Source organism: Bactrocera latifrons, unplaced genomic scaffold (assembly GCF_001853355.1).
Source record: "Bactrocera latifrons isolate USDA-ARS-PBARC rearing strain unplaced genomic scaffold, ASM185335v1 scaffold_6, whole genome shotgun sequence".
In the NCBI taxonomy this organism is placed as follows: domain Eukaryota; kingdom Metazoa; phylum Arthropoda; class Insecta; order Diptera; family Tephritidae; genus Bactrocera; species Bactrocera latifrons.
Window position 1 is genome coordinate 586,166 of NW_017537267.1, and position 27,709 is coordinate 613,874.

Sequence of the window (27,709 nt, forward strand, 5' to 3'; positions counted from 1 at the left end):
TGGATGTTTTGAAAGATTTACTATTTTAACTTTTATAATAGACTATTAGTCAATATTTTTATTATATCTATTTATGCTTTGTTTTGGTTTTCTTTCAAATCTGGGTTAAATTATGGTTTTTCCCGACTCTCTGATGAAATATAACGACATTGGTTATTCTTTATATTTCGAGATTTGGCAAACCTGGTGCAGCAATCTGGCAACTCACAACTTGATCATAAAGTGTGGAATTTTCAGTGACTTAAAATATTCATCTCGCCCAGGAAATGAAATTAAAACGCGAACATTTTCCCGCGATTATTTCTTACCACTTTCGACGGGGATTAACTCAGAACCATCACATCCATGAACTTGATTAAATTTTTGATGACAAACTCCATGAAGGACCAGTATTAATTGATGGTGAATTCAATCAATGTCAAAGATCACTCTGAGATGAAATTTTGAAGGTTTTTGTTCCGGAAACTATTTATGCTGTGCATAAAGTGATATCGTATGGTTTAAGCCATGGTAGGCATAAGTGCGACCAGCATAAATTAAATATTGCATGAACATTTGACTCCAGAAACAATTGTTAATGTTGGATCTTAAACTAATTTGCCAATTGGTCGAAAAAGACATTTGTCCCTTGATCCAGAGAAATATAAAAATCCGATAACTGTACTTCAAAAAACGTATATTAAATTGCGATAGATGATGAGTCGTGGATGTATGCGAATGAATCCGAAAGTAAACTTCAGTGAACTACGTGGGCGATGAGGAGAATCAAACAAAAGTTGCTCGTGCACAAAGCACTTTGAAGCAAACTCGGAGTAATACACAACCATTTGTTTGACAGTTGCCCTTCCTGAAATCAAGAAAACCATTTGCCGAAGACGAATTACTCTTCACCACTACAAGGCGAGCTCTCACACATAGACACATGAACATTCAAAACATCGATGTAGTAAGTTACAGTTATGAGTACACCGTATAGTTCTAACTTCGCACCTAATAACTTCTTTTAATTACCGTACATAAAAAATAAACTATGAGGTCAACGTTTTCGAGACCCGATTGTTGATTAATCTTTATGCTTATTCTCCAATATTTAAATATAAAAGACAATCCTTGTATCAAATATCCGAGTGGGGAAAGATAAAATTTCTTTTAGGAACTGTAAAGCGCAACTAAGAAGTCTAATAAATACATATAGCATCTGTTCTGTTGAAAATTTTCTGCTTGCGTTTGTTTGAAACTTTTTTAGATTATCACAATTTCGTACACACATTTAAGTACCTCAGTTTTTAAATAACCTCGCTGAAGTAGAAAAACTACACGAGCTTATGCTGCTGCATTAAAAGCTTTTTTTCAACACCACTCGTTGGCCTTTCCTTTAGAAAAAAACCATACCTTGAATATTTGATAGGAATCCCATATGATGCAGTTAAAGTTTTCAAGGTAACATTGAGTCAAATTTTTATAATCCAAATTAGATGAAAAATGTTATATAACTCAATAACTTTTTACTTTCGTTAAAGTTACTTTCGTTAAAAGTTATTAAATAAGCGTATTTCTCATAAATATCTGAGCGTGCATGTATTTTAATCTTCATCGATTACTCTCTTTAAAATCCCCCATAAGAGAATGATGCCTACACCTTCTTCTCGTTAATTTTAGCGAGTGGAAATACTCCAACGAATACTAAATCCTTATGCTAAATGCAAATGTACCCCATAAGACAACAATGAAATCACCGAGTTCTGAAAATTTATTTTTAGTACTAAAAATAATTCAATTCTATTTTCACTGGAAATACATTTTTAAAAATAAACTCATTAGATATGACAGCAAGCACAACTTAGTATAAACGTATGTGTAAGTGTATGTGAGCCAATTATTTATATCTCCAACAACAACTATGTTTATGAAAGCATCCCCAAATAAAATATGTAATAACCAACCGTGTGCTTTTCAACTGTGATGGCTGGCAACGACATCAACTTCTTAGCATTTACACATCCACAGCTCAAGTGCAGGTAATAAATATTTATAAATGTATAAATAAATTATTATTACTCTGCACTGTTAAATCCAGTTCACGCATCTCTGTAAATCCTGTCTCTTATACACATCTAGATGTGTATAAGAGACAGTATATATATACATATATAAGGAAGTACATATACATCAACAAATATAAAGATATATATGTTTGTATGTAGTATAAGTACTGGATATCGGGCTCGTAAACGTGCTGACACACAATTGCTATCTTTCTTCGAAATTTTGCAAAACAAAAGTGAGTTGAAATGTGTTTGTATGTGCACTGTAATCATGTCAGATGAGTAAACAAATGCGTGTGCTTAGAAGCTAAAACAAAAAAGTATACATACACATACATATCTAAACCAAATATATGAGAAGTATAATCAAAAAGTTTACGTATTTAAATGATTTTATTGGTACGTACACGAGTGCATATTAATTTTATAACATCTCATCGGAATTATACATACGTTACACAGTGACTCAAAATACTGTGTTGAAGGTGAATTTGAGTGAATTTTTATGTATTCGCGGTACTAGCAGGTTTGTTGATTTTGAAGAGCACATATCTGTAAACTAAGGAAAGGCGTCAAATTGGAGTATTGCTGTCAATACTTCTACTAAAGGTTTCGAACCCAATAGTTAGAAAACTATTTCCCACGTAAATTAAAAGATAATGAATGATAGATACATTTGTCAGGTAACGATCGAAGGACTAAGAATTTTTTTTATAATTTCGAGTTTTTAAGGGGCTATACCAGTGTGCCGCATGAAAAATCAGGCGAGTTTAGTGAATTTTGTTAGCAGAAAGTACGCAATTGAATATTTCGAACTTTTTTAAGCGTAGTAAGGTATATTCTCAGCTATATTTCAAGATTTTTTTTTTACAAAAATGTTAAAAAATAATGGAGTTATGGGCTGTCTTCCGAGATGCAAAAAAAAGTGCCCCAACTGCTGGCATGATTCTCGTTGAGTTATGATGTCAGCAATTTAGAAAAATGTCCTTTCGAGAAAAACGCGTTTAAAATTTCACTTAGATACGTTTTTTTTTTTCCTTTTTTTTTTTAGTTATGAAAGTGTCGCACTGGTATATCTCCTTAAGTGACTTTGAAATAAATAAATATATATATTTTTTTTCAAAAACATAATTTTTTAAGAAGCCACCATTTTGTCGATAATAGACATTTTTACTAGTTATTGATCATAAATCAACAGTTTTGATTTTTGGATTAAAATTATACTTAGTTTTAAACAAAAAAAGTTTTTTCACCGCCTGATGACCTCTTTTGTTGGTAGGTCCTCCTTGAGAATAAAAATCGAATTTTTTCTTGCAAGTGGAGTCGAATAATAAATAAATATCGAAATATATTTCGTTAAGAGAAATTTAAGCAACTAAATATGTGTAAAAAAATACATCTTAGGTTCTATTAAACATATAATTATTGATCTATGTAGTTATTACATTTATATTCTGTAAAGTCTCTCGAAGATGACATCTATTAGACGTCAGTCAACGCTGTTTCTGGAGTTTTGTAACTATATTTGCAACGAAAATATAGAATTACCCCCTAAATGTCTCATCGTCTTAGTTATTTGTCTTAATACAGCAAAAAAAAGTAAGAAAGCAAAATAGGTAACTAAAAATAGTTTCAGTCAATAAGGGAGACCCGAGACTCCGTATCGTGTTACTGATTTAATCTACTCATGAAAGAAAATAATTCGAGCTGAAGAACTAAACAGAGAAGGTACCATTTTCTATAAGAGTGTACATCTGCTGGTGTCTGCCGATGATATTGATATCATTGACCGCAACAACCGCGCTCATAGTTATGGTTTCTGCAGAATGAATGAGGAGCATAAGCATATGGGTCTGATTGTGAACAAGGACAATACATAATATGTCCTCTCATTAAACAAACAGTCATCGCTCTCGCGTTTCGGATCCAACGTCATCACGAAAAGTCATAACTTTGAAGTTGTAGATAATTTTGTCCGTCTTGAGTCAAAGTCAAAGTCCTCTCTCTACAAGTCACTCATAATCCCGGTCCTGCTATACGGTGCAGAGGCATGGACCAGAGATAATGAGATGCTTAACTCCTCTTTCACTGGAAGTGAGAGAACAATTGCTAAAYGTCAAAACCACCTAAACTTTGACAGTTGATCGAGTTCAGGAGGTTTTGACGTTTAACAGTTGGAAACGAGCGATGGCCAGATTGAAATCTTAGCGAAAAAATACGTAAGCGGAGGGATTTGTTGCATCGTTCAATACCACTTGTAAAAAATGTAAAACAATGAAAATTAAGTAAATTTGTGAAATTTAGAGGTATTTTATGAAAGGTTTTGTAATTTGAAGCATCATAGTATTATTTTCAATGGAAAATGATTAAAAACATTTAATGATTGAGAGCTAACAACCTTAAATCCTTTTATTTTGTATTGAAAGGTCAAAAGTCGGTTGTTCTAATATACTTTAAAAAAATTTAAATAGTTTCTCCATATAATAAATAACCAATATATAATAATTTTTATTCGTACTAAATGTTGGTTGTTTTATTTAAAATGCCCAAAAAATAGCTTTTTTCTGATCTGGCCATAATGGAAAATGTCATAAAAAACGCTAATTTTGAGGCGCTCTCACACTGGAATAAGTTTAACATCCCTTTATTCCTGCATGGACGATGAACACATGTAATGAGTCAGCGTTGCGAGTTTCCGCGAGAAAGATTCTGCAAAAGATTTATGGTCCTTTGCGCATTGGCAGCTGTGAATACTGCCGTCGATACAATGATGAGCTGTGTGAGATATATATGTATACAACGGCATTGACATATTTCAGCAAATTTGGAGACGGCGGGTTTTCTGGCTATATCATATCGTCCGAATGAACGAAAACACTCCAACTCCTAGAGTTTTCGACGCAGTACTCGCCGGCGGAAACAGAGGAAAAGGAAGACCTCCACTCAGTTGTAAATACCAAGTGAAGAAAAATCTGCCTACACTTGGAATCTCCAATTAGCGCCAAACACCGAAAAGGAAGAATGAATGAACGGCGCGCTGTTATAAACTCGGCTCGCAGTATCTACGCCAATAAAGAAGAAGAAATCGTGGGGAGATTCAAAACAGTATCTAGACCTTGTCTAAAAAATAATGAGGTTTGAAGAATGAGCAATTATATATAAAATTTAAGTTTACAAGAATATTGATTCGAGCTCCCAAACGGCTATTCAGTCAGTACGGGAATGGATGAAAAGTTTGACCATACCAAACTAACTTATAGGCTCCGGAAACAATTATACAACTGAGTGTATTTAGACATGTCTAGCTGTATACACGGGAACTAATCCCTCAAGTCCCCGAAAAAAAGTAAAATCTCAGAATAATCAAGATAAAGAGCTTTTCACACCCTTTTAAGCTGTAAAGAAAATGCAACTGTAAGGTCTTCGGTGCAGACGAAGTTAAGTGTTTTCTTGTTTTTGTCGACTTCATGAAATTTACATATTGTAATCACGATCAAATTTGAGACACACTTTACATGGTGACGCTTATTCGAGTGTTCGTAATGGTATCCAAATTTTATTAATGTCTTACGCATAAACATGAGGAACAATAAAAAAAAGTCAACAACGATCATTACAAACGGAAGCCAGTACTTGAGTAAGCCGGAAAAGGAAATGCTACTCACACCAACGAAAAAAGGAGATAATGAAGAGAGGAAAAAAAAAAAATAAAAAAAATAAAAATAAAAGAAACGCAAAGAATATATAAAAGTTCGTTAACAATGGCAAACTGATAAGCATAACTTACGCTGCAGTGGCATGTGCAGAGTGATAACGGTATAAAGCCTTCGGAATAACTTCGCTATCGCAACCTCGGTTAAAGTCACATTATATGTATATACATGCATACTATATACAGACATGTAGGTAAGCAGGTGCTTTGGCATAAAAAGGACTGTGCGCTTGTGTGTCTGTATGTGTGCGTGTATTATTGCCAAAAGTTTCGCTTCGAAATGAGGCACGCAGACAGGCACACAAGAAATAGAATGTTTTCGGTATTTTTTGCACATATTTTTATAACTTCCTCTTGTTGGGAATTCTTTTGTTTCACACATGAATTGAGTTATTCAATCAAAAAAGGAAAATTGAGCAAAATTCATTTATAAAAACAAATATAAAAACGAACTCATTTTGATCGGCCTTTGCAGGCAAATGTCAGTTTGAAACTCGTTTTTTATTTGGCTTTGCTTTACTTTATTTTTCACCATTAATACACACATACATGTGCACATATACATAAGTATATGATGGTAGATAATTTTGTAATAAATAAATGCAATAAAAACTTCTGTAATCAATATCAATTTTAATGTTTTTCTGTCGTTTCTTCTTCCCTTTCTTTCACTGCGTATGCGAATCCTTATAGTTTTTGCTTCTCATGGTGTGATTTGGGCTTAACTTTATTGCCTTAAAATAAATATTAGTCGGCGAATTTTGAAAAAACAATTCATGCCGTAGTTCGCATTTAAGAAAACGACTTCTCAAAAACGTTAATTACAATGGAAACTATTTTGAATAATATCATTTGGGTGCTGAAGCAACCATCATTTGTACAAGTTATTGATTAACTTTGAAAAATAATTTGCAATATTTTTTTGTTGAATAAAAAAGGAATATCTTTTACTTATTATACGAGGTGGGGAGGAGAAATCCCAGGTATCTGCATAGGCAGATACTATTAGGCAAGATACTTAGACCTTCTTAGGCGTAACTGTATTTACGAATGCCAAAAGTACAACTATTCACATCGATCCCCCTACGCTGCGACTCAAGTGCAAAACAAAGCCCCCCAAGCAAGAAGCTTGAGTCTTGTAGACTAAAGTACAGGAATGCTAAGCAGAGAGCGAGGACTGTTGGAACGAATTTAAAGTTCTTCTAAGGGACTGAAAGCGAGTTGGTGCTCAAGTCAAAGCGAAAATTTTGGAGGTACTTTTGAAATGGCTTTGAAAAAAACCCACGAGGTAGCGAGAATTGGGAAACTCTTATCCATAAGTACCAACTCGCCCGGTCTAGTTCGCAAAAGTAGCAGAAAGTAGATGAACAACTGCCAGGACTCATTAGAAGACTTAGTCAGTGTGCACTAAACTAAACGGTAAATATGAAGTTGACAAAATTTCTATTGACACTCGATAAAAGAGACTGTAGGCAAATGATTGGAGTACTAACAGGAGACTGTCTGTTGGCGACACACGTCCGCAGAATGGAGCTGACAGATCGAGAAGACTGCAGGAAAAGTTTAGAGCAGGGCACCAGGGAAACAATGGAGCATCTCCTGTACTCTTGTCCCGCATTAGTAAGACTGATGTCCCCAATGTGTGATAGACTGGAAGAGATATCAAGAGTGAGGCCACAAAATTTGCTAAAATTCGCCGGAAGCGCATGCATCCTAAAGGATGAATACTCCTCATGGATCTAGTAACTGATCGGGTGTCGCAGAGCAGCAAAACTAGTCTGCTCATTAGCCTAGTAGACTAACCTAATATAATCTGTTATACAAAGGCGCCAAGTTCTTCTAAGCTTTTAGTATTCTTCCGCGATAAACTTATGAATTTGAATTGGACTTAGATTTTGAGATCATAACTTTAAGTTACGGTTGTAGCTCTTTGAAAAATCAGTATAATAAAAAGTAATTTAATTCATAGCCAACAGAAATATGACTCAACACGAGATAGTTGTGTTACGAAAAAATTTACGAACAATATATGAAAAATTAGAGAAAGGGTAGTGAAACCATGAAATTAGCAACTAAGAAATATCAGTGAATGAAAACTAAACAAAATTGTAAGAAACATGACCTCGAAAATTTACAAATTACTTGTCACTCTGAAGTCGAAATCGGCATTTCGTCGCGGAAGACGGACAACTCAATGTAGTTATAAATTTATTATCATAGGACTAAGATCTAAAAAGAAGATTTTATAACAAATAAGCATAACATTCAAGTATCAAAAAAAAAAAAAAAACAGGAAGTTATTGTAATAAAAATTGGCTCAAATTATGGTCTTAAGGTAGGCCATCTCTGCAGGTATATAACGGTCAGTATAGAAGAGCTATTTTAATAAAAGTCAAAGAGTAATATACTCCTGTTAACAATGTATTCATGTGTTAAAAATTGCCAAACTTGCGGCAATAGTACCCCTAATTCAACACGACTAATATAGGGATTTCAAATTTTTAACTGGCTTTATACCGTATACTATATTATCGGTCAATACGTAAAAACGTTTAATAACATAAAATCAGATGATGAATTACTGCAGCTCTTACGTAATAAACTGATAGGCCTACGATGCCTAAATACATCCATATGCGGTCCAACGCTTATGTCCCTCTCTTTTTTGACCAACCAACCATATCAAAAATGACAGTTCTCAGTTTTTATATCCAAACAATTTTACTTGGAATATAATCACACTTAATCAAAAATTTCTTGTAAAGATCATAACAACTACATCGAATTGCGTCGAAGCACTCATAGTTTAACGGCCATGTTAACAAGTCTGACCAAGCTTATAAATTAATTGCAACCCACAAGCGACTACTGATACAGAATTAAATATTCACAAACATTGTTAATCAAATTAATTACTAGTTTTATATATTCAAACACGTTCATGCATATAAATACACAAAAGCAAATTTCTTCGAGGAACTGCCAATTTGCCTTCCATTAATGACGACGGACTGGCAAACACGGCTGTCATATTTCATAAACGTTTTGAAAAGGACAAGCGTTAATCCCCGGTGACCAATTTTCGGATGCCTTTAATTAATTTCGTTTTTGATATTCCTTACAGGTGAATTTGTAGTGCTTCTTCATCAAATTTAGGTTGAGCACTTAATGGATGAGATGGATTGCGTAGACATTTAGAGTAGCTTTGAGTTGCGGCAAATCAAGGTGCAAGGTGGAAAGCTGTGAGACCGTGAATGTGTATGTAGAAAGGTCACTCAAATGAAATGCTATGAATTTAAATTCGGCACGAATAGTTAAGTTTGTAGTTATTAATTCGAAATTTACTTAAAAGAAAAATAAAAAACATAATTTCAATTATTAAAAAATATGATAATTGAAAACATTAAACTAAATTCAAAATAAATACATAGCTTCCATTAATTGCAATGCTCCATTTGGAATTTAGGGGCATTGCCGTGACTGGGTTACTACGGCCACAACGTAGGGTCCTAACCACTAGACGATCACGGCTGTTGGACGCTTATTTTGGTGCTCTTTTGAAATGCAATTCACAGCCAACAAATATATTATTCAACGCAAGATAATTACTTTATGAAAGCGCTAACGAACAATGTACGAAAAATGGGCGAAACCGTAAGCAAGAAGTTGAAAATGGTGCAAGCAATAGAGTTAATAACAAAGCAAAATTAACCATTGAAATGTAGATCAAACTAAGTGGGATACAATTAGAAAAAGCTTAATGAAATAATGATACGGCTCAAAGTAAAAAAGCCAAAGTCCAAAATGCATATATGTGAATATACTGGGTGCATCAACAATAACGTCAGTTGGTAAAAATTGAACAATGTTGAAGTTTACTAACCGATTGATCTGCCAAAAATTTCCTTTGGACGTATGATTTAGAAATTGGATATTATTATGGTCAGGTGGCAAACTCCACCTGCCGAAATCGACACACGAAATTCCAATAAAAGCGCTATTTTCAATTATGTTTTAATTAAAAACTAGTTCAAATTAGTTTTAAAGGGTCAAGTTAAACAAATATATGTATATATACATATGTAACGGGTTTTTCAATAGGGCTGCTACAAAAGTAGACCAATAGGGACACAAAACGACGGCATATTTTTTCCTGCTCTTTTCACATTTATCTTCAGTCAGGTTTGCCATTTTCAGAGATATTATAAGATATACCACCGCGTCGAAATTATTAAAATTATAAGTCGCCTCAACTTTAAGACCGCTACGTACAATTTATGGAAGTCATAATCGTCTTGTCAAAATAACAATTGAGCATCAAGTGGAAAAATTTGATCTTGGCTTACATTATTACAAGATTAATTTGACGTAAGAACTGAAGTCGCTTGACAACCAGAATCGTCAAGCAACATGAATGATTGGGATTTTAATAAAAAAAATCATATTCAGCGAAAAGCCTCATTTCTGGCCATTGCATCCCTGCGGCGCTATTGGGTCGTATTTCTTCCGTCATGATAAAGCGATAAAAGCCACACAGCGAATGTCACAATCGATTTATTGAAAACCAAGTTTGGTGAATCTATTACCTCATGCATTGGCCCAATCAATTGGCCGTGGAATTTGACGCCACTAGACTATTTCCTGTGGAGCTTCGTCAAGTTTTTGGTCTATGCCAACAAGCCAGCGACGATTGATGATTTTCGTAAGAATATGGAACTTGAAGTTGCTGCAGTATCGACTGATTTATGCTTGAAAAATGTCGAAAATTGGGTTCAGCGGCTGGACCAAGGTGGTCATGCAAAAGAACTCAAGTTCCATACATAATGGCATCGCATGCACTTCCTCAGTAATTAAGAATTTCATTGTTATCCCAACCCGTTTTAGTTTTGTTTTAAAAATTTATTTTTTGCTCTTATTGAAAAGACCGTTATAAGAAGGAAAGCGAACGAATCATCCGTTATTGCCCATTTTTGAAAATTATCATTAAGATTCAAAGTGTATATTCTACATCAAAATGACTATCATCGATATAGATTTTGAGCTTAAAATGCTTCTTAAATGAGCGCAGGCCATACTCTTTTTCCGACTTTTAAACTAGCCTTTGAGTAAGCCTAATACATAAATTCTACTTGTATAAAATTGAAATTTGCTCATGTTATCTGTTAGGTAGTTGCTTCAATAGCTACAATAGTTGCTTTCGAACAGGGCTTTATATGGACACAAGGCATGGTTGTTAACCAATTTTTCAAATTTTACCACCATATGATATACTCGCAACCGACAGCTTTTCGGAGCTGTTTTAAGGACTTGAGAAAGCGTTGAAACAAGTCTATTACGTGTATGAATTTCTTTAGCTTGAAGTTGTAAATTTTCCTTTTTTTTATTGTTTTTTTGCCAAAATCCTATTTGCATACCCCTGCACTTGTAGAGCAAATAGTCTTCAGTGTTTGCACTTTCGCTAATGTTAATGACAAGCAAAAATTACTACAATTACGACGTTTATGAGCGCAAGAAGGCTGTGGTACAATATAAACAAGTGTCAAGCAAATAACCGCAGGCGATTTCAACTTGTTCAACTACTATTTGCCCTCAAATATACGTCAACCATATGTATCTGCGGTCGATATTATTTATACGCGTCTTTATAGACATGTACTTAAACTAAAAGAAATGGGAACAACGGTAGCCCAAGGCTTATATTACTACTTTTACTTACGTAATAAATATTGTTGAGTTTTGTTTACTTCTATCGAGCAACTTCAGTAGCAGGGAAGTGGCTAAATATTGCTTTCCCACTTGATTTATAAATTATTTTTGTAATAAATGTTGGAATTTACACATTTTAAAGGAAGTTAAGTGGAACGAAATATATTAATCCCACTTTGAATAATATCAGTTTATGACCCTTAGTGAATAACGAAAGTAACAACAAAAGTTTAGGAATATAATAGATATAAGTTGCCAAGGTATTTAATGTAAAAGGTGAGTTCCAAAGTAAACAGGACTTTCAAAAAAAAAAAAAAAAACCGAACAAATGTTTTTTTCGGCAAAATCAATTCATTTTATTCAAAATAGTCTACTTCTGCTTCAATACGGCTTTCTGCACGGTCCAAAAGCATGCCGAACGACTGTTTTAGCTCGTTGGTCGGTATGACCGCCAAATGCATTTTTTCGAGAGGGAGAAGTCGCACGTTGCCATATCAGGTCAATATGGGGAGTTGTTAATGGTTAAAATGTGATTATTGGTGAAATAATCGGTCACAAGCGTAGATCGATGAGACGGCGCAATATCCAAGGTAGAATACCGCATTAACATTTTGGCCAGGTGGAACAAATCTTTTGTGGACAATACGCTTGGAATCATAAAAACAAATCGGGTCGTCCAGTGCCATTCATTCAGCACTCTGGCGTTTCGTTTCAGAATCTTATTGGAAACACCACGTTTCGTTACCAGTCACAATATTGTAAAGGACGATTTTATCCTGTTTGACCTTTTTAATGATGTCCTTCGAATGTTGCATTCTGAACAATTTTTGGTTGTCAGTGAATTTGTGCGGAAAAAAACGTGCACACGCTTTTCGTAAGTCCAAATGTTCGGTCAGAATTCGATAAATCGATGTTTTGGAGATGTTCAATTTCATTTCCATGAATTGCAAAGATGATCTCGGCTGATTTTTGATGAATTCACGCACAGTTTCGATGGAATTTGCGGTGATCACGGATTTTGATTGGCCCACATTTTGAACGTCATTTATGTCCTCACGACCACTTTGAAAATGTAGGAACCACTCGTACACTCTGCTACGGGATAGGAACTCATCGCCATAAACTTGATCATCAATTGAAATGTTTCAGGAAAAGTTTTACCAGTTAAAAACAAAAAAAAAATTAATGTTGGCTCTTTGTTCGATGCACATTTTCGCACCGATAACACAAATATACTGACACTTAAAACGCAATAACTTCACTTCCAATCTATGAAATGTCATGAAATTCGATAATGATAGCAGATTCTAACGCATTAGTCGACATATAGATGGCGCCACCTGGGGGCGCTACATTCTAAAAGTCATGTTTACTTTGGAAGGCACGTTGTAACAATCGTTCACCTGTGGTCGGTATTCGTGGAATTGTTGAAAATTTGGAGCATACATTTACTTTACATAATGTTCAAGTACTAATAAGACAAAGAAAAGCTCGAAGTAATGAAAATATTGATACCGTTAAAGAAAGTGTTTCTAAAGACTACAATTTGTCGATTTCAAGCCGTTAACAAGAATGGGGACTGTCTCAAACCACAACCTAGCGGAATTTGAGAAAGAATTTGTGCTTGCGTCCGCATAAAATTGTTCTCGCTCAAGAACCGAAGTTAATACAGCACCGTAAACGTTGTGAATTTGCTGATTTTGCCTTGAATCAACTTGAAAACGATATTTGCCGATGAAGCTCGTTTTCATCCGAGTGGTGCGGTAAATAAACAGAACTGTCAATTCTGATGAAAAAATAATCCACAAATTGCAACCATTAGATTCACCTAAATTGACAGTTTGATGTGGTTTCTGGTCTAGTGGAATCATCGGACCGTACTTCTTTCCAAATGGTGACACCGTTATTGCAAATGGAGAATGGTATAGATCGATGATAACCAACTTTTTGTGACCGCAATAGGAAGAAGTTGATTTTTGGCAACATCTGATTCCAACAAGACGGAGTTGTGTGCCTCTTAGTACGTGCAAAAACCGAATTATTGCTAGAAAAATTTGAAGATGCGATTATTTCAAGAAATTGTGACATTGAATGGCCTCCAAAATTTAACACCATAAGACTACTTCTTGGGGAGTTATTTGATGTCATTTGTCTATAGCAGTAAACCAGACTCTCTTCAAGATTTAGAAATCAATACTGAACTTCCTATTCATGACATACCACTTAATTCAGTGGAAAATTGCACGTTCCTGCGAAAGAAGTTGTTGAGGCCATTTGAAGGATGTTATATTCGGCACGATGTGATTGTTCTTCATATTAAATAGAAAATATTCGAGTTTTCTTAAAAATTAGTATGTGTTTTTTTTTTTAAGAAATTATACCACTCTTATTGTAAAATAAAAAAAAAAATAAAAAATTATATCACTCTTAGTGTAAAAAAATTAAAAGCGTTTAAAAAATGCTCAGTTTTACTCAAAACTTTGATCTTTGTTGGTCTGTCAGATAAAGTACGAAAAATCTTCATTCATAAATACAAAATTATTCTTACAAAAACCTGATTCCGATCGTGCAGTTTGTATGGCCGATATATGCTAAGCTTGGGCTTTGTCGACCGTGCCGACAAATAAGCAACTCCTTGGAGCGAAAAAGACATGTGCAAAAAGATATCTCTAAAACTGGACAACGTTTCCTTCTAGGTGTTATAAACTTCGTGACATAATTAACATACCCCATTCAGAGTAAACAAACTTGGTTGTTCATTATAAAGAGAATTCGATATAGATCGGAAAAAATTAGATAGCGATAGAATAATTTTTCTCAGAGTTATTATAAATTCAAAGGAATTCAATGAAGAAATAATAAAAAAGAAATCACGAATCTTACCCCCTCTAAATGAATAAACCCTTGAAAAAATCTTTCCGCGCTGACTATAAGCATATAGATTTAAAGTATAAGCTGCAACAAAATCAAAAATGATGGTTTGAAAAAAAAAAATTTGCTTAAAGATATATATAAAGATATGAGAGCTGACTGAGCTGAACTCCTACACTTTAGGACACTTGAAGTCAAAAAGTTTTTGCAATATGTATTTAAAAATTAATTGTGTTCTTTTCAAAAGTATCGAAACATGCAAAAAAATTTTTAGAATTTCACACTTTGTGTGAGTCGGTTGAGATCGAATCGTGATATATGGAATCCAAGTATATTCAGAAATCGCTTATTACAGAAATGAACCAGAAAATACATATTATTCTATTCAAAAATAGTTCTTTCGACGAATTTACTTTAGTCCAGAAGCTAGAAAAGTAATTACACATCACTCGTATAAGTTCAAACAAATCATTCTTTTACTTGCCTATAATAAGCAATGTGGTATTACGACTATTTAATGACTGTGGAAATCGGCAGCCGAAACATCAAATTAGGTGAAAATAGAGAAGGAAACGCTACCGAATAATTAATGGTCTAACGACTAATAAAGCGAAATTTGTAAGAGCGATTCGATCATGGAAAAGGTGAAAAGAAATATCAAATAGACGCCTACGCGACATTTAAATAACAAGAAAAATTCCAAATTTCTACAGTGGCCACTTAAAGTCATAGACAAAAGAGATGACAGGCACTCGAAAAAATGCTTGTTCATTTAAGTGGAAGTCGCTGTTACCCGACAGACTCACTTTCGTTTTCAGCAAAGTGGGGAAAAGATCGACGCATGAGAAAAAAATGTGAGTCTGTGTGTACGTATTTACTTTGGCGCCCAAAGCCACGATGCTGTCATACAGTAAACGTCGCCAGCGCTGAAGAGTGAGCGTGTGCGTGTTGCGCATGCGTGCGCATAATAAAATGAAAATAACAAATAAATGTTGAACAGCAGACAAAGAAAGCGATCAATAAGCTAGGCAATAAGAGTTGCCGAAAAGAAATAATAAAAATGTGATAAAAACAAAACAAAAAAAAAAAGAAGATTAAGGTTGGAAAAAATCTGAAGCGCCAGCCGATGAAATAACCGCGCTGACCGTAATGGACCAGTTTAGAAGGCGACAAAAACTGTGTGAAGCGCGGTTTGGCGCAGCCGGTTCGACGAGACGCACAACGAAATGAGAGCGCAAGTAAAAGTGTGAAGAAAGTTCCCAGATGCTTAAGTTTCGTAAGTTTTGGAATTTTTACAAACCGGCAATAAGTGTTGCGACAGACGTAATTTCGGCTTAGCGGCGCGCAGACATCAAGAAACGCTACGCACACAGTATTCGAACCGGCTTAAACGAGCAAAACGGCAGCACACGCTAGTCAGCAGCGGGGAGGACGGAGAGGGTGTAGGCAGAAAAACGCAAAATATTTAATATTTATTTACACACAGGCACACGCATATAAAATCTGCAATAATGTTGCAAGTTTTTAAGGCAAATCAGCTGGTTGTGTTGTTGCTGTTACCGCTATTTTTAGCCAGCGACGCAATCGAGCTGCTGGAGCAAAACAACATAGAAGTATTGGGTAGTACACAAAAATTTAAGTATTCGCAACGCTTTTTGTTTAATTTTATTCTTCTTTCCACCTTGAAATAAAGAACTAAAGGCAACAAATGCAACGCCGGCAAATCAAACCAAAGCCAAAGCCGCAAGCAATGCGCTTCCGCGGCAATATCCACCACAGTTTGGTGTCCCCTCAGGCGCTGGCGGCGGACTTGGTGCCGGTGGCGGTTTCAACAATTTCGCCGGCTGTCCACTCTGCGATGCTTCGGTTTACAGTTACTGTTCGCAGAAAATGCTGCACGACGACTGTTGCTGTGATTTTCCAGGTAAACAAATATTATTCACGTGATTTCATTTTTAATTCTCCAATATTTAAAGAGCCAAATATTTTTTATGATTGGAATATTAAATTAAAATTTACTTATTTAATTTTCAGTGGTCCAGCTCCGCCCTCCACAATGTTTCTATACCGACTGCTCACTGTTGTATGCCAAATCCTGTTATGAACACTCGCTAATCAAGAACTGTTGCTGTAATAATCCTTACTGAATAAATGCAGAAATTTAGAAAATATTTAAGACAAAACCGTATTATATTAAAATTAAATTAAACTTATTCGAGCAAGAATATTTTATTTATATAATATCCTTAGTATTTTCATTCGGGGAGTTTTTTTACGTGGCGGGTCCCAACGCCAGCGCTAAACCCTGGGGAGGGATGTTTCTGTTTCACACTTCAGCTCGCCTTTAAACGGATGCTTTTTGGCTACAAAGAGGATACTTGGTCTAAGACCAAAAGTTGTGACCCAAGTGAATGGCGCTCAGAGATCTTTCCTCACTTGCATGAACTTTTACAAATGGCTCCATCCTTATATACATATATATGTTTAACCGTACAAGCGGTGTCTACGCCAGTAAAGAAGAAGAATATTCTTAGTAAATTCAACAACAAATTTGAAGCGCCAGCGGACGAGATAAACATTTTGCTTCCCAAATCAATTGATTCATGGCGCGTTCTTCAAAGCCTACTTTTCATTTTCAAAAAAGGAAATAAGTCACAACGAACCAAATTTGGAGTATACGGTAGCTGAGTCATGACTTTCGTTACATGTTTGACCAAAATGTCAGTCAAGGAGGAGGATAGGAGTATTATGTTGAAAGTTTTTATATCCAAAACATTAATACACACTTCGTTAAGTCGATTCCTAAGACTAGTACATCTCTGATGCCAACACGACGCTTATCGAACATTAATCTTTAATCAAATTAAAAATTTTTTCATGAAAAAATCGCCCGTCAAAATTTTCGCATCGTGAAACATCGGGTGATCAATCTTCAGACGAACATAAAGACATATGATGCCAAACTAAAAAAAAATTTTTATCAATTCGGTTGGCGCGCAGCTTAAATGGATACGCACGAGTTTGATCATCTAGATTTAAAAAGCAAAAATTTGGTAAAAAATTAAAAGATATTTTTAAGCCGTCCACAAATGGCTCAAAACATTAAAATATTTTGTTTACGTCCTACAGAACAGAAGTTAAAAAGCTAACGTAAACCGTAACCGTAAAATACAGCGATTTCAGGCTACCAGCCCATACGAATATTCGACTAAGCTGACAACTGCATTTTGGTTCATGCTCCCTTTTATCATAACAGCTCAAAAAAAGGATTACACTCCTATTATGGAGTTTTGTTGAGTTAGTTGTTGTTGATTTTACAACATAAAATATGCTGTCGAGGTCAAAGATTTTAGTCGGATGAATTAAGGTATAATTTGATAACTGTAGTTATGATAAATGGTTTGTCGTCTAAATCTTAAATAGGTAAACACTATTCTGAAGATTTCGATACACACTTCTATTTTCGTCTCTGTAACTAGTAATAACTAGATGAGGTTTTCTTAGATTAATGATACCATGAAGTGAGCTCTTCAAAAGCCAAGTGACCGGAATTTCAAAACATCGAGAAAAGTTTAGTTCTTCTTCATTTACTCTTTTCATAAACAAAATATATGATCCTTCATTTCCTGGATCCATTTTTTATTTATTTATTTATTTATTTTTTTAAATACAAATTCTCAGGTTTCCATCGGATGGAATTGTGTAGGATTAATTAAGTCTCGTAATTCCAGGGTGTTTATTTGTCATGTGAAATGGTTGGAATTTCTTGAACAATATAATTCAGCATACCTACACACTGACGGAAAGGGGGTGAAGAAGAAGCGTACTCAAAAATAGTTATTTCTACTTTGGCGACGAACTCTTCTCGAAGAAACTAACTGTGGAAGGTCGAGAAAAAATTTAAGCCACCGGTAGAAATTGAAAGATCCCTCATAAAAAAAACTTGGCCCTGTTTTAAAGATAAAAAACAAACTGTTTTGAAGATCATTATTCCGAAGTATTTCAAACAAATAGCGCAATGAACAAATTCTCCATTCATCCCTGCCGCACAATATACTGAGAACTATTTCCAAAATGTAAAACTTATTTTCTGAAAAAAGATATAACAATTGCGGGGAATGAAAAGATTAAACCTCTTTACGAACACTTAACACCTAAAATGTTAAAGAAATTACCAAATCTAATTTCTTTCCTCAACTGTTATTCCATTTTAAAGTTTGATGTTGTTCGAAAACGTGGAAATAGTCGCAGATTATCATGATAAACCAAACCAAACCCGGAAAAGACGCAACAGTCATCACATCGACCAGTTAGCTTTCTGCTCACTGCTATTGTAAATGTCCAAATATCGATTCGGTTTTCGCTAAGAAAATAGTCCTATTAAACATATCCCATGCATCATTTATGACTCAGTGATATTTTTGCACGTGGCTCAAGCATTTGATAAAGGTTGCTCTTCAAAAGCCAAAGTACTAGGATAATAATTTTGATACAATGTCTGAACAAAAGCTAGACTCATATTTAAATTGAAAACTTCTATCAGTTGTTCATATCACCTTACTAACAGGTGATTTACAGTTGCAATCTAACCCCGTTTGGATCGGTGAGTGTTAATTTGTATTCTTGAGATAATCTTCTTCCTCAGGATATCGTTTTGAGGCCAATACCGTCTGTATGTTTTATTTACCGCGGCATGCCCGGTGCAAAAGTACTAACCTTAACATTCGAAGACAACACCGCTTCTTTATGGCGAAGCAAGTGCTCTTTCGAAATCACAAACACACTAGAAAATCACTGAAAACTCATTAGAAGTTAATTGTCAAACTGGCACATAAAAGTCAAGGAGTTAAAGTGCTCTGGCTGTCCGCCTAGTAACCATAAAATACGACGATTCCAATTAGAAACAAGAGAGACCTAACAGGGGCACCGTGGTACATGCAGAACGATAATATACATAGAGATCTTGAAATACCAGTGGTAAACACAGAAGTGGCAAATATATAATATATAAATATATAAGGCAGCTGATAATTCAGAATGCCCACATATTGTCTATGGATTATGTTGGTGAATCTGTGTTATAGATATGCTTCAGATAACAGTATTATATAGAGCATGACACGATCTCTATGTCGGACTTCGTGTTATCAAATAAATCAGCAACACCAACTCTTCAGAGCACATCGTTGTATCTGTGTTACGGATGTTCTTCGGTCACTTTCCCGAATGCTGGGAACATATTCTGCTTTACCAGGCAGAACCACTGATATATTATGTAGGAAGATCATATGTTAATCGAAAACAATAACTATATATTGTCTATCTAAATACTATGCATCACTTCTATAATGAAATTCTAAATATCTGTCGTAGACACCAAGATTTCGGACTAAACTATGTACATATATATTTCATTGAAATGCTTCTTAAAATGTAGTGTTAGCGGACTGTACTAGGATAATAATTTTGATACCATGTCTGAACAAAAGCTACATATATAATGCACATTTGAATGAAAACTCTTGAACTGAAAATATAGTAGTAATAACATTTCTTCGTATTTAAGTTCAAAAATAAAGTATTCAAATATCAAATTCCAATTTAAATTAAAGCAGACGTCTTGTTCTCTTTTTCTTTTCCATTCCTTTCAATTCTGCTCTTTGTTTATTTAAAGCGGATATACGAAATGTGCCACAAGTAACCATAGAAAGTGGCATAAAATGAGCATTTTATGTAACGATGGCTATCAAAGTGCGTCAATATTTCCACAATGAAGCCCGCCTCTCCTCCCACTGCCAAGGAACATGTACATGAGTCCGCCAAACACACTGAGCATCACAAAGTAATAAAGATAGCTGAAATGCGAAAGCGCAGCCAAATGCGAACGAACGTCCAATTAATGCATTCAAAATAAATTCATTCAATTAAAAGGCATATTTATGTAAATTTTATTTATCATTACAATTAAACAAAACTCGGCAGCTGAGCAACTAGAAGATTGCCTGCCTGCTAAACCACTTGGTTGCCTGGCTTCACGGCGGCGGCGGTGGCGTTGTTAATGAGCTTTGCAATGAGTAGCGAGCGCGCGCCGCTGTCAATGTCCGCAAATTGAAAGGCAACGCATATATAATTATGGTTGTGTGGATAATTAAAGCCAAAATAGCGAGTCGGGCGAGACAAAGCGGAAAAGTAGCAGCGAATAGAAGTACTGTGCAAGTAAAAAGTGTTGCCAAAAACCAAAGCCAAGCTAAGCCAAGCCATGTCAAATAAAGCAAAACTTAAGTCGTGCGTTGGTTGAATAAAATAACAATAATAACAACAACAAACATAGCAACACAAATGGAGCGCATAAAGCTAATAAAGAATGAATGGAAGCTGTTGCTGGCTTAGCAGAAATGCGAAAAAGTTATTTTGAGCTGGGAAATGCGTTAATTAATTTCTTTACATTGCAAAAACGCGCCAAATAAGAGAGAGATGGAAACCAAATATTAAAAATAAACAGAATTAAATAAAATCAAAACAAAAAAACAAAAAACAAATTTAAATTTTACAGAGTCGAAGCCATAAAATCCTTCACATTTGCATATCTTATAGCGTAATGAGGCATATAAATCTTAACATCGATTTTGATCGGTCAGTATAAGCTTTAATGGTCCGATTTGAACTATTTATTTGCAGATCCTATATTATTCCGATCTGAACAATTTTTGAAACCTCGTTTAGAAGACCGGGATGCGAGGAAACCATACCAAGTAGTACCCTGTCATAAGAACGCATGGCAGGATCATTAAAAAAAAATTTTAATTCCTACTGGATTACACTGACAGCGATCATCAATCAGTACATATCTTTCACGAACGACCCTGGGAAAAATGGATCAAATCGTAAACGCACTGTTCCCCACAAACGAAAAAATGGCCAGTGATCCAGAACAGACTCTAAAATATCCTGCAACTAGCCACTAGCAAGCTCAAGGCCTACAAATCACCTGTCATAGAACAGATCCCAGCAGAAATCTTGAAAAAAATCGTTGCAGAGCGACCGACAGTACTATTATATGTGCGTCATGCTTTACCTTGAAGCCGAAATATTCCCTGAACCCTGGAAAAAAGAATGCCTGGTGCTAATCAGTAAGGGAAAAGGAGATCCCAACTTGCCATCAGCATACCATGCATGCTTGACAAAGCGTGAAAACTCTATGAAAAGCTATTTAAACCCATACTCGAAGCGCCTATCAACGATGCTGGAGGACTCTCCCCTAGACAATACGATTTAGATAAATGCTAGAGCTATAAAAACCACCATTGAAAGTGTAGAAGCGGCACAGTGAAGATGGCATAAATACAAAGGAAATAGTGTTGCTGCTGACTTTAGTTGCCACAAATGCCTTCAACGGCTCTAAATGGGATATGATCGACGCTCTCGAAAAAAAGCTATAAAATCCCCGACTACCTCAGAGTTGTGGTAAGAAGCTACTTTAGTAACAGAAAACTGTTGTACCAAACTAGAGAGGGAACACGACAGATAGCGGTCACGTCATTAGCGGCACCAGGATCCATTCTAGTGTCCTGAAAGTGGCGGGTACCGTTGCAGAGAAATGCAATAAGATTAGCTTTTGGCATCAAAAGAAATTACTTAGTTAAAGAGTAAATACTTTAAAGGAAATGTCTATGACGTTACTTTCTGTTACGAACTTCGCGGCACACTGAATAAAACATAATATAATATATGACATATGCATCCAAAAAAGCATATTTCGCTTTTATTTTTAGTATTGATAGATACGCTTTCCGATTGTCTTAACTCAGGCTTCCTTTAACTGAAATTATTTGACTTCTCCAAATTGAAGTTTTTTTAACCAAAATTATACTTAAATTGGAAATATCTAATTGGTTGCAATTTTTTCGACAGTAAGCATCATGTGTGACGGCATGCAGCATGCACACCACCGACATGAGCGTAGTAATTATCTGAACACATGCGAAATAAAGCTTGACGCAACAGGAAGTGACGCCTACTTCTTCAGTTGCAAAAGACTGCTGCAACTCTTGACATCTATGTATATCAGCTGACTGTTAGACTGACTGACACACATACACCCATTACACTGACCGACTGACAGTTAAATAGTAGCGATCAAAAAGCCAGAGTTACAGCTCCTAGGCCTGGGGTTTGACACACCAATTACTCTGTGGATGTGTGATGCGGGCAAATTTAAAGACGGAAATGAGGAAACTTTGCTAAATTGCTGGAACGACAGGCGTGAACTCAATGATATAAAGCAACAACGAAAGTTGCATAATTTTATAAAATAGGGAGAAACAATTTTTTAAATAAATAACCATAATTAATACAAGTTTGCAAGATACAAGCTTGATTATTTTTCTAGCCTAGTTCATTGCAAGAACTCAGCACGTGGTAACTTATAGAAAATAGCATGAACAGTACGACAACATTATTAACATTTGAAACAGAAAGAATGGGAAGAAAAAGCAAAGTCAATGACAATGTGATTTTAGAAACAGCTTAATTGTTTTTCTAAAAAGATTGAAAAAAAAAATTCAATTCGATAATATTGTAACAGTGCGTACAGATAAGTGGATAACGCAGAGTCTTCCATCGTGAAAGCATGAATTGATTCGAAACAAACTATTGATGAAACAATATTAATACTAAACAAGAAAAACCGTTAATTTTCTGAAGCGATAGTACTCTTCAAAGGTTCAAGCTTTCTTTACAAGAACTTGATTCTGATTCAACAGTTTGTATTCCAGCTATTAGCTATAGTGATCCGATACGAACAGTTTCCTTGGAGATTACATCATTGCCTTATACTATAATCCACGTCAAATTTTTGGAAGATATCTCGTCGAATAAAAAAACTTTCCATACAAGCACAATAGTTCCAATTGTTCAGTTTGTATGGCAGCTATATGCTATAGTGGTCCGATAACGACCGTTCCGAAAATTTAGCAGCATCCTAGAGAGGGGCAAAATTTCAGATCAATATCTCTAAAACTGACTAGTTACTTTTTAATTAATAGTTCGTGTATATACAGACGGACGGACAGACAAGCGGACATGCATAAATCGACTTATCTTGTCAAGCTAATCACTAATATCACTTGCATCTCTTTAAGATGACAACGTGGCGAATGGATTTGCCTATTGCAAAAAATGGATATTTTAGGGATACAAAACTGAGTGAATACTCTGTCCAGATCAATAGCTTCACATGAAAAAAAAAATTAAATGAAGACATTATTCTCAACGTTATTTCTTCTTGATTTATCGTTTTCTCAAATGCCGTCTCAGCAGTTTATTTATGTTCATCTGAAAGTGTTTGTATGATTACAGTTATTTTTTAATAATCTAACAGTTTTCGAGGAGCCGTCAGTCTCAGCTCAAAAAATGTAAATAGACTTTACCAAACAAAAAAAAAATACAAATATCCGATTTTGATACATTTGTAGTCATTTCAAATGTACGGAATTTAAAGAGCTTACATACATACTACATGTATATATGTATGTACATATGTACTTGTATATTCGAGTCCTAGACGCATCAGTAGAAATTCAAACCCCATGCGGCGCTTTGAGAAAAACTGTTTTTTTTTTTTTTTCTAGTTACTAGTTTTTCTACAGATGCCGCTTATAGTGAAATATTAGGGTGAAATACGTTTGCAATTATTTCTTCTTTCCAAAAAGTTAAGAATAACTATAGTTTGTAGAGCGACATTTCCGTGCAAGGTAAGTCGGGAATGCACCACTAAAGCTATAGAAAGCTGTATTGAAAATATCTATTTAATAGATATTGTTCTTAATTACAAAAAACCACTAAAGCCAGACAATTCATTCTAATATTATATATACTTAACATAGCACCTGCTTTGCGAGAATAAAATGTCGCCATCGAGAGAGAGAGAGAGGGCGTTATATGACTAACCCGCAATCATACCCTTCCTTCATTGATTAGATAGAGAAGTCAAGAACAAAACTTGAAGATCTATACACATACTATTAAAACAAAGATATATAAAACTTTTGCATCGCTTTGCGTCATACATTTGTTTAGGCAGAAAAGTTCAATGTACACTTTTATATGAAGAATTCACGCAAAGACAAAAAACCTGTTACGTAACTCTCATCTCATTTAACAAGTGTTGTCATTATTTAGAGAGAAACAGTGAAAGAAAAGCGCTCCTTGTGCCATACCCTTTGTCTTCTTTTCTTCGAACCTCAGAGTTGTGACTTATCCAAAAATTAGGGTTTTCAAAAAGCTTTATCAGATATATATTTAAGGATAAAAACACCACAGAAAACTCCTGAAGCCGGAAAGTCTTAAATTGAGATATATTTTAAAATGCGAAGCTTTTATAAACTATACTAACACAAAAAATTTAAAAATATTATCATATTATCTTGAAACTATTATCACCATTGCTCAGACTGTATCCAATCGATCAACTAAGACTTCTAGCCAACAGGTTTAAGGGATATATTGTATATAAAAAAGCAATGAAGCTTGAGAAATTATACTTAGTCTAGTCAAGAAGCAAAATAGGGATGATATTTTTAGTGTATACAGAACATCATATATTTTCGTAAATTGAGAAATCATAATAATCAAAAAAATACAATCAAAAGAGTGTGCCACCCTAATGCACACTGCTGGCAACCGCTTTTGTTACTCACATGTCGCTGACAGCTAACGACTATTTGTCAAACTGATTGCTAGCATAACAGACAATACAGCTGCGACAGGAAACGAAGTGAGTGGCGAGTAAAAAATATTGGAAACTAAAAATTTCATTCGAAATAGAAATTGTATGACGCATTCGGAAAGGGATTGGCATCTTTTCGATAAAGCTGTTTTTGTTATGTTTCTTTTTTTAGCAAAAAATGCGGGCGTTATGAAATGTTATGGCAGCTGTTAGCTTTGTTAACATAAATCCACAAATATGTTTATACATATATGCAGACGTTGTAACAGTGCCGGTTTATGGGCGCACGGAATTTCACACCTGCCATGCGCTACTGACAAGCCTTCAATCAGTCAACTTAAATCGTTTGATTTATTAATTTCAATATTTGACACTTGTCAAAATCACTACTCTTTAATTTTTAATATATAAATGTGGTATACAATTTGGTATACAAGCCGTATAATTGGCCGTAACAACTTGCAACTTGTATGTTTTGATATTTAGCTCAGCTGCCACTCCCTTTTCGGGCTATTGGCAACTTCCGTTTTGTATTTATAAATTTTGAATGAAATTTTCAATGGTGAAATTAGCGTGAAATAAAAAATTTGTTGATTTTTTTCCATTATCTCATTTGTTTACTATACAAACTCGGCTGCTTGCTCTCCCCACTGCCACAACATTCGGCTGTGCGGCATCATCGATCTCGGCTTTCGCTGTCATACTTTCTTCTCTTCACTATTACATAAACGTGAGCATTTCTGAGTGGAATTATTTAATTATGTTTTTTTTGTTTTTTTTTTTTTTGTTTTTTTGTGTTTAATAGGGAACAACATTCCATTGTCAAGCACAGCATCCGATTGTCCATGATTGCATATTTACATATCTTAACGACAGTCTATGTTCATTTGCGCCGGGCGCTGCTGCCATTATCAGATTACATAAGACGGCACCAATTTCACGTTGATTATATTATTAACGCTGATTTTATTAATTTATGTCGTATTCATGCACCTATGCTTTACTGTATGTGTATACCAATACAAATGTAGATGTGTTATTTTCTAAATAATTAGTGTTGAATATTTAATTGAGGGTCTGCCTTTTTTATGGGAGAAACTAGTGATTATCGTTAATTTAATTTTTTATGTTTCTTTTTATTTATTTTATCAATTTAGTGCGTATACTAGATAAACCTATTACAAAATAAAGGAAATGATAAAAAGTGTGGAACATGCTCGAGGTGGAATTAGTAACGCATTACTAACGCAATAGTTTTGCTACTAAGCTAAAATCAAGCGCACGTTTTATTGTGCACGCGTAATGTTTTGCGCCAAGGCCTGAGTCGGAGCGGGATTGTCCGCATACTTTAGACTTTACACAGAAAAAAGTTGAACTGTGTGATATCACACGATTTTGGTGGCCAATTGACTGCACCAAAACGGGAAATTATCTCCTCACCGAAGTATTCTCTCAATAAATCCATTACTTGATGTGACATGTAGGAAGTGTCGTCATCTTGTTGAAATCAAATGTCGCTGAGATCACGAGCTTCAATTCCTTGAATGAAATGTAAACGTGGTAACGTTGTTCAGGCGTAAGTCTTTCCAAGATAAAAATTCCAAACAATACTGAAAAAAATAACATGACAATTTGACACGACTCTAGCGTGATCTCTCAATACAAAAAAACAAAAAAAGAAAAGAGAAAAAAGTACCTCTACTTGGATGACCCGTTAGTTTATTAAGGGTCATAGAGGGGGTTTTTCCGGCATCTTTACTCATTTTGACTTTTACTAATGGCGGAGCCGACTAATAGTATAATATTCAGATATTGCCATACAGCCTCAGATCATAGCCGAGCCTCCCCCGTGCTTTACGGTATTGATAACACGCTTGTTTGCTTTTGTCCATATAAAAATGTTTTCCCAGAAGTTGCAGCCTGATTTGTATATTTAGTTCACTGGAACCCAAGAGATAGTTTTTGTTTTCCTGAATTGTGCTCTCTATTCAAATAAACCATGCCACTGTTTCTTGTTTATATTGTTGTCTTTGATATTTAAGCATGCAAACAAATCACTTTTTAAGCTGTCGATCGGCAGGCAATTACTGTTATGATTTCCCTCCTCTTATTTATTAACGTACACGCCTTTGCTTAACAATTACATATTCACAAAATATTTGTAAGCAATTTCTGTTGGTGCTTCATGATTTTTTGCACTTTAACGCCTGTGGATTTAGTATGGGAGAAAGTTTCGCATCGTTCGAAGTTACAAAAATTTCAATACATACACAAATACCTATATCTAAAGTCATTTATATGTATTTACAGCTTAAAAAATCATTCAATAATTTCGATTTTCATATTACGTACCCATTAGATATGCTCAGCTTGATAACTTCCGCGTGTATTTCTACACTATATTTTGTTTGTATTGTTTTTGCAAAAAAAAAAAAAAACATTAATTTGACTACTCTTTGAACGTAGTTCAAATAAACATCTTTTATCATTAAGGTATTAATTGCCTCTTTACTTTTGAGATATATTTACAGGAGAGAAGGTTGTTGCTCATTGATTTAGCAAAATTCTTCTCACTGTAGCTTAGCTCGCCTGCTGAGGGTAGGGATTATTTTTATATTTTATTTACGACAGTTGTGTGTTCTACTCGCC

At 34.9% G+C, this 27,709-nt stretch overlaps 1 protein-coding gene and 1 long non-coding RNA gene across 3 annotated transcripts in view; one reads left to right on the plus strand and one right to left on the minus strand.

Moving 5' to 3' along the window:
• The window catches only part of LOC108974935, a 146,743-nt gene that overhangs the window by 31,087 nt on the left and 87,947 nt on the right, over window positions 1-27,709 (minus strand). The gene's annotated exons all lie outside the window — the stretch shown is intronic.
• LOC108974933 lies at window positions 15,653-16,547 on the plus strand. Its single transcript, XM_018943062.1, has 3 exons — window positions 15,653-15,954; window positions 16,028-16,258; window positions 16,369-16,547. Exons 1-3 carry the CDS (start codon window positions 15,846-15,848, stop codon window positions 16,479-16,481), a joined length of 453 nt encoding a protein of 150 aa, XP_018798607.1. The 5' UTR covers window positions 15,653-15,845; the 3' UTR covers window positions 16,482-16,547.

Coding starts and splice junctions, on each gene's coding strand:
- LOC108974933 (XM_018943062.1), top strand. CDS start 15,846: ATGTTGCAAGTTTTTAAGGCAAATCAGCTGGTTGTGTTGTTGCTGTTA. Junction 15,955..16,027: donor AAACAACATAGAAGTATTGG/GTAGTACACAAA, acceptor CTTGAAATAAAG/AACTAAAGGCAACAAATGCA. Junction 16,259..16,368: donor CTGTTGCTGTGATTTTCCAG/GTAAACAAATAT, acceptor TTTAATTTTCAG/TGGTCCAGCTCCGCCCTCCA.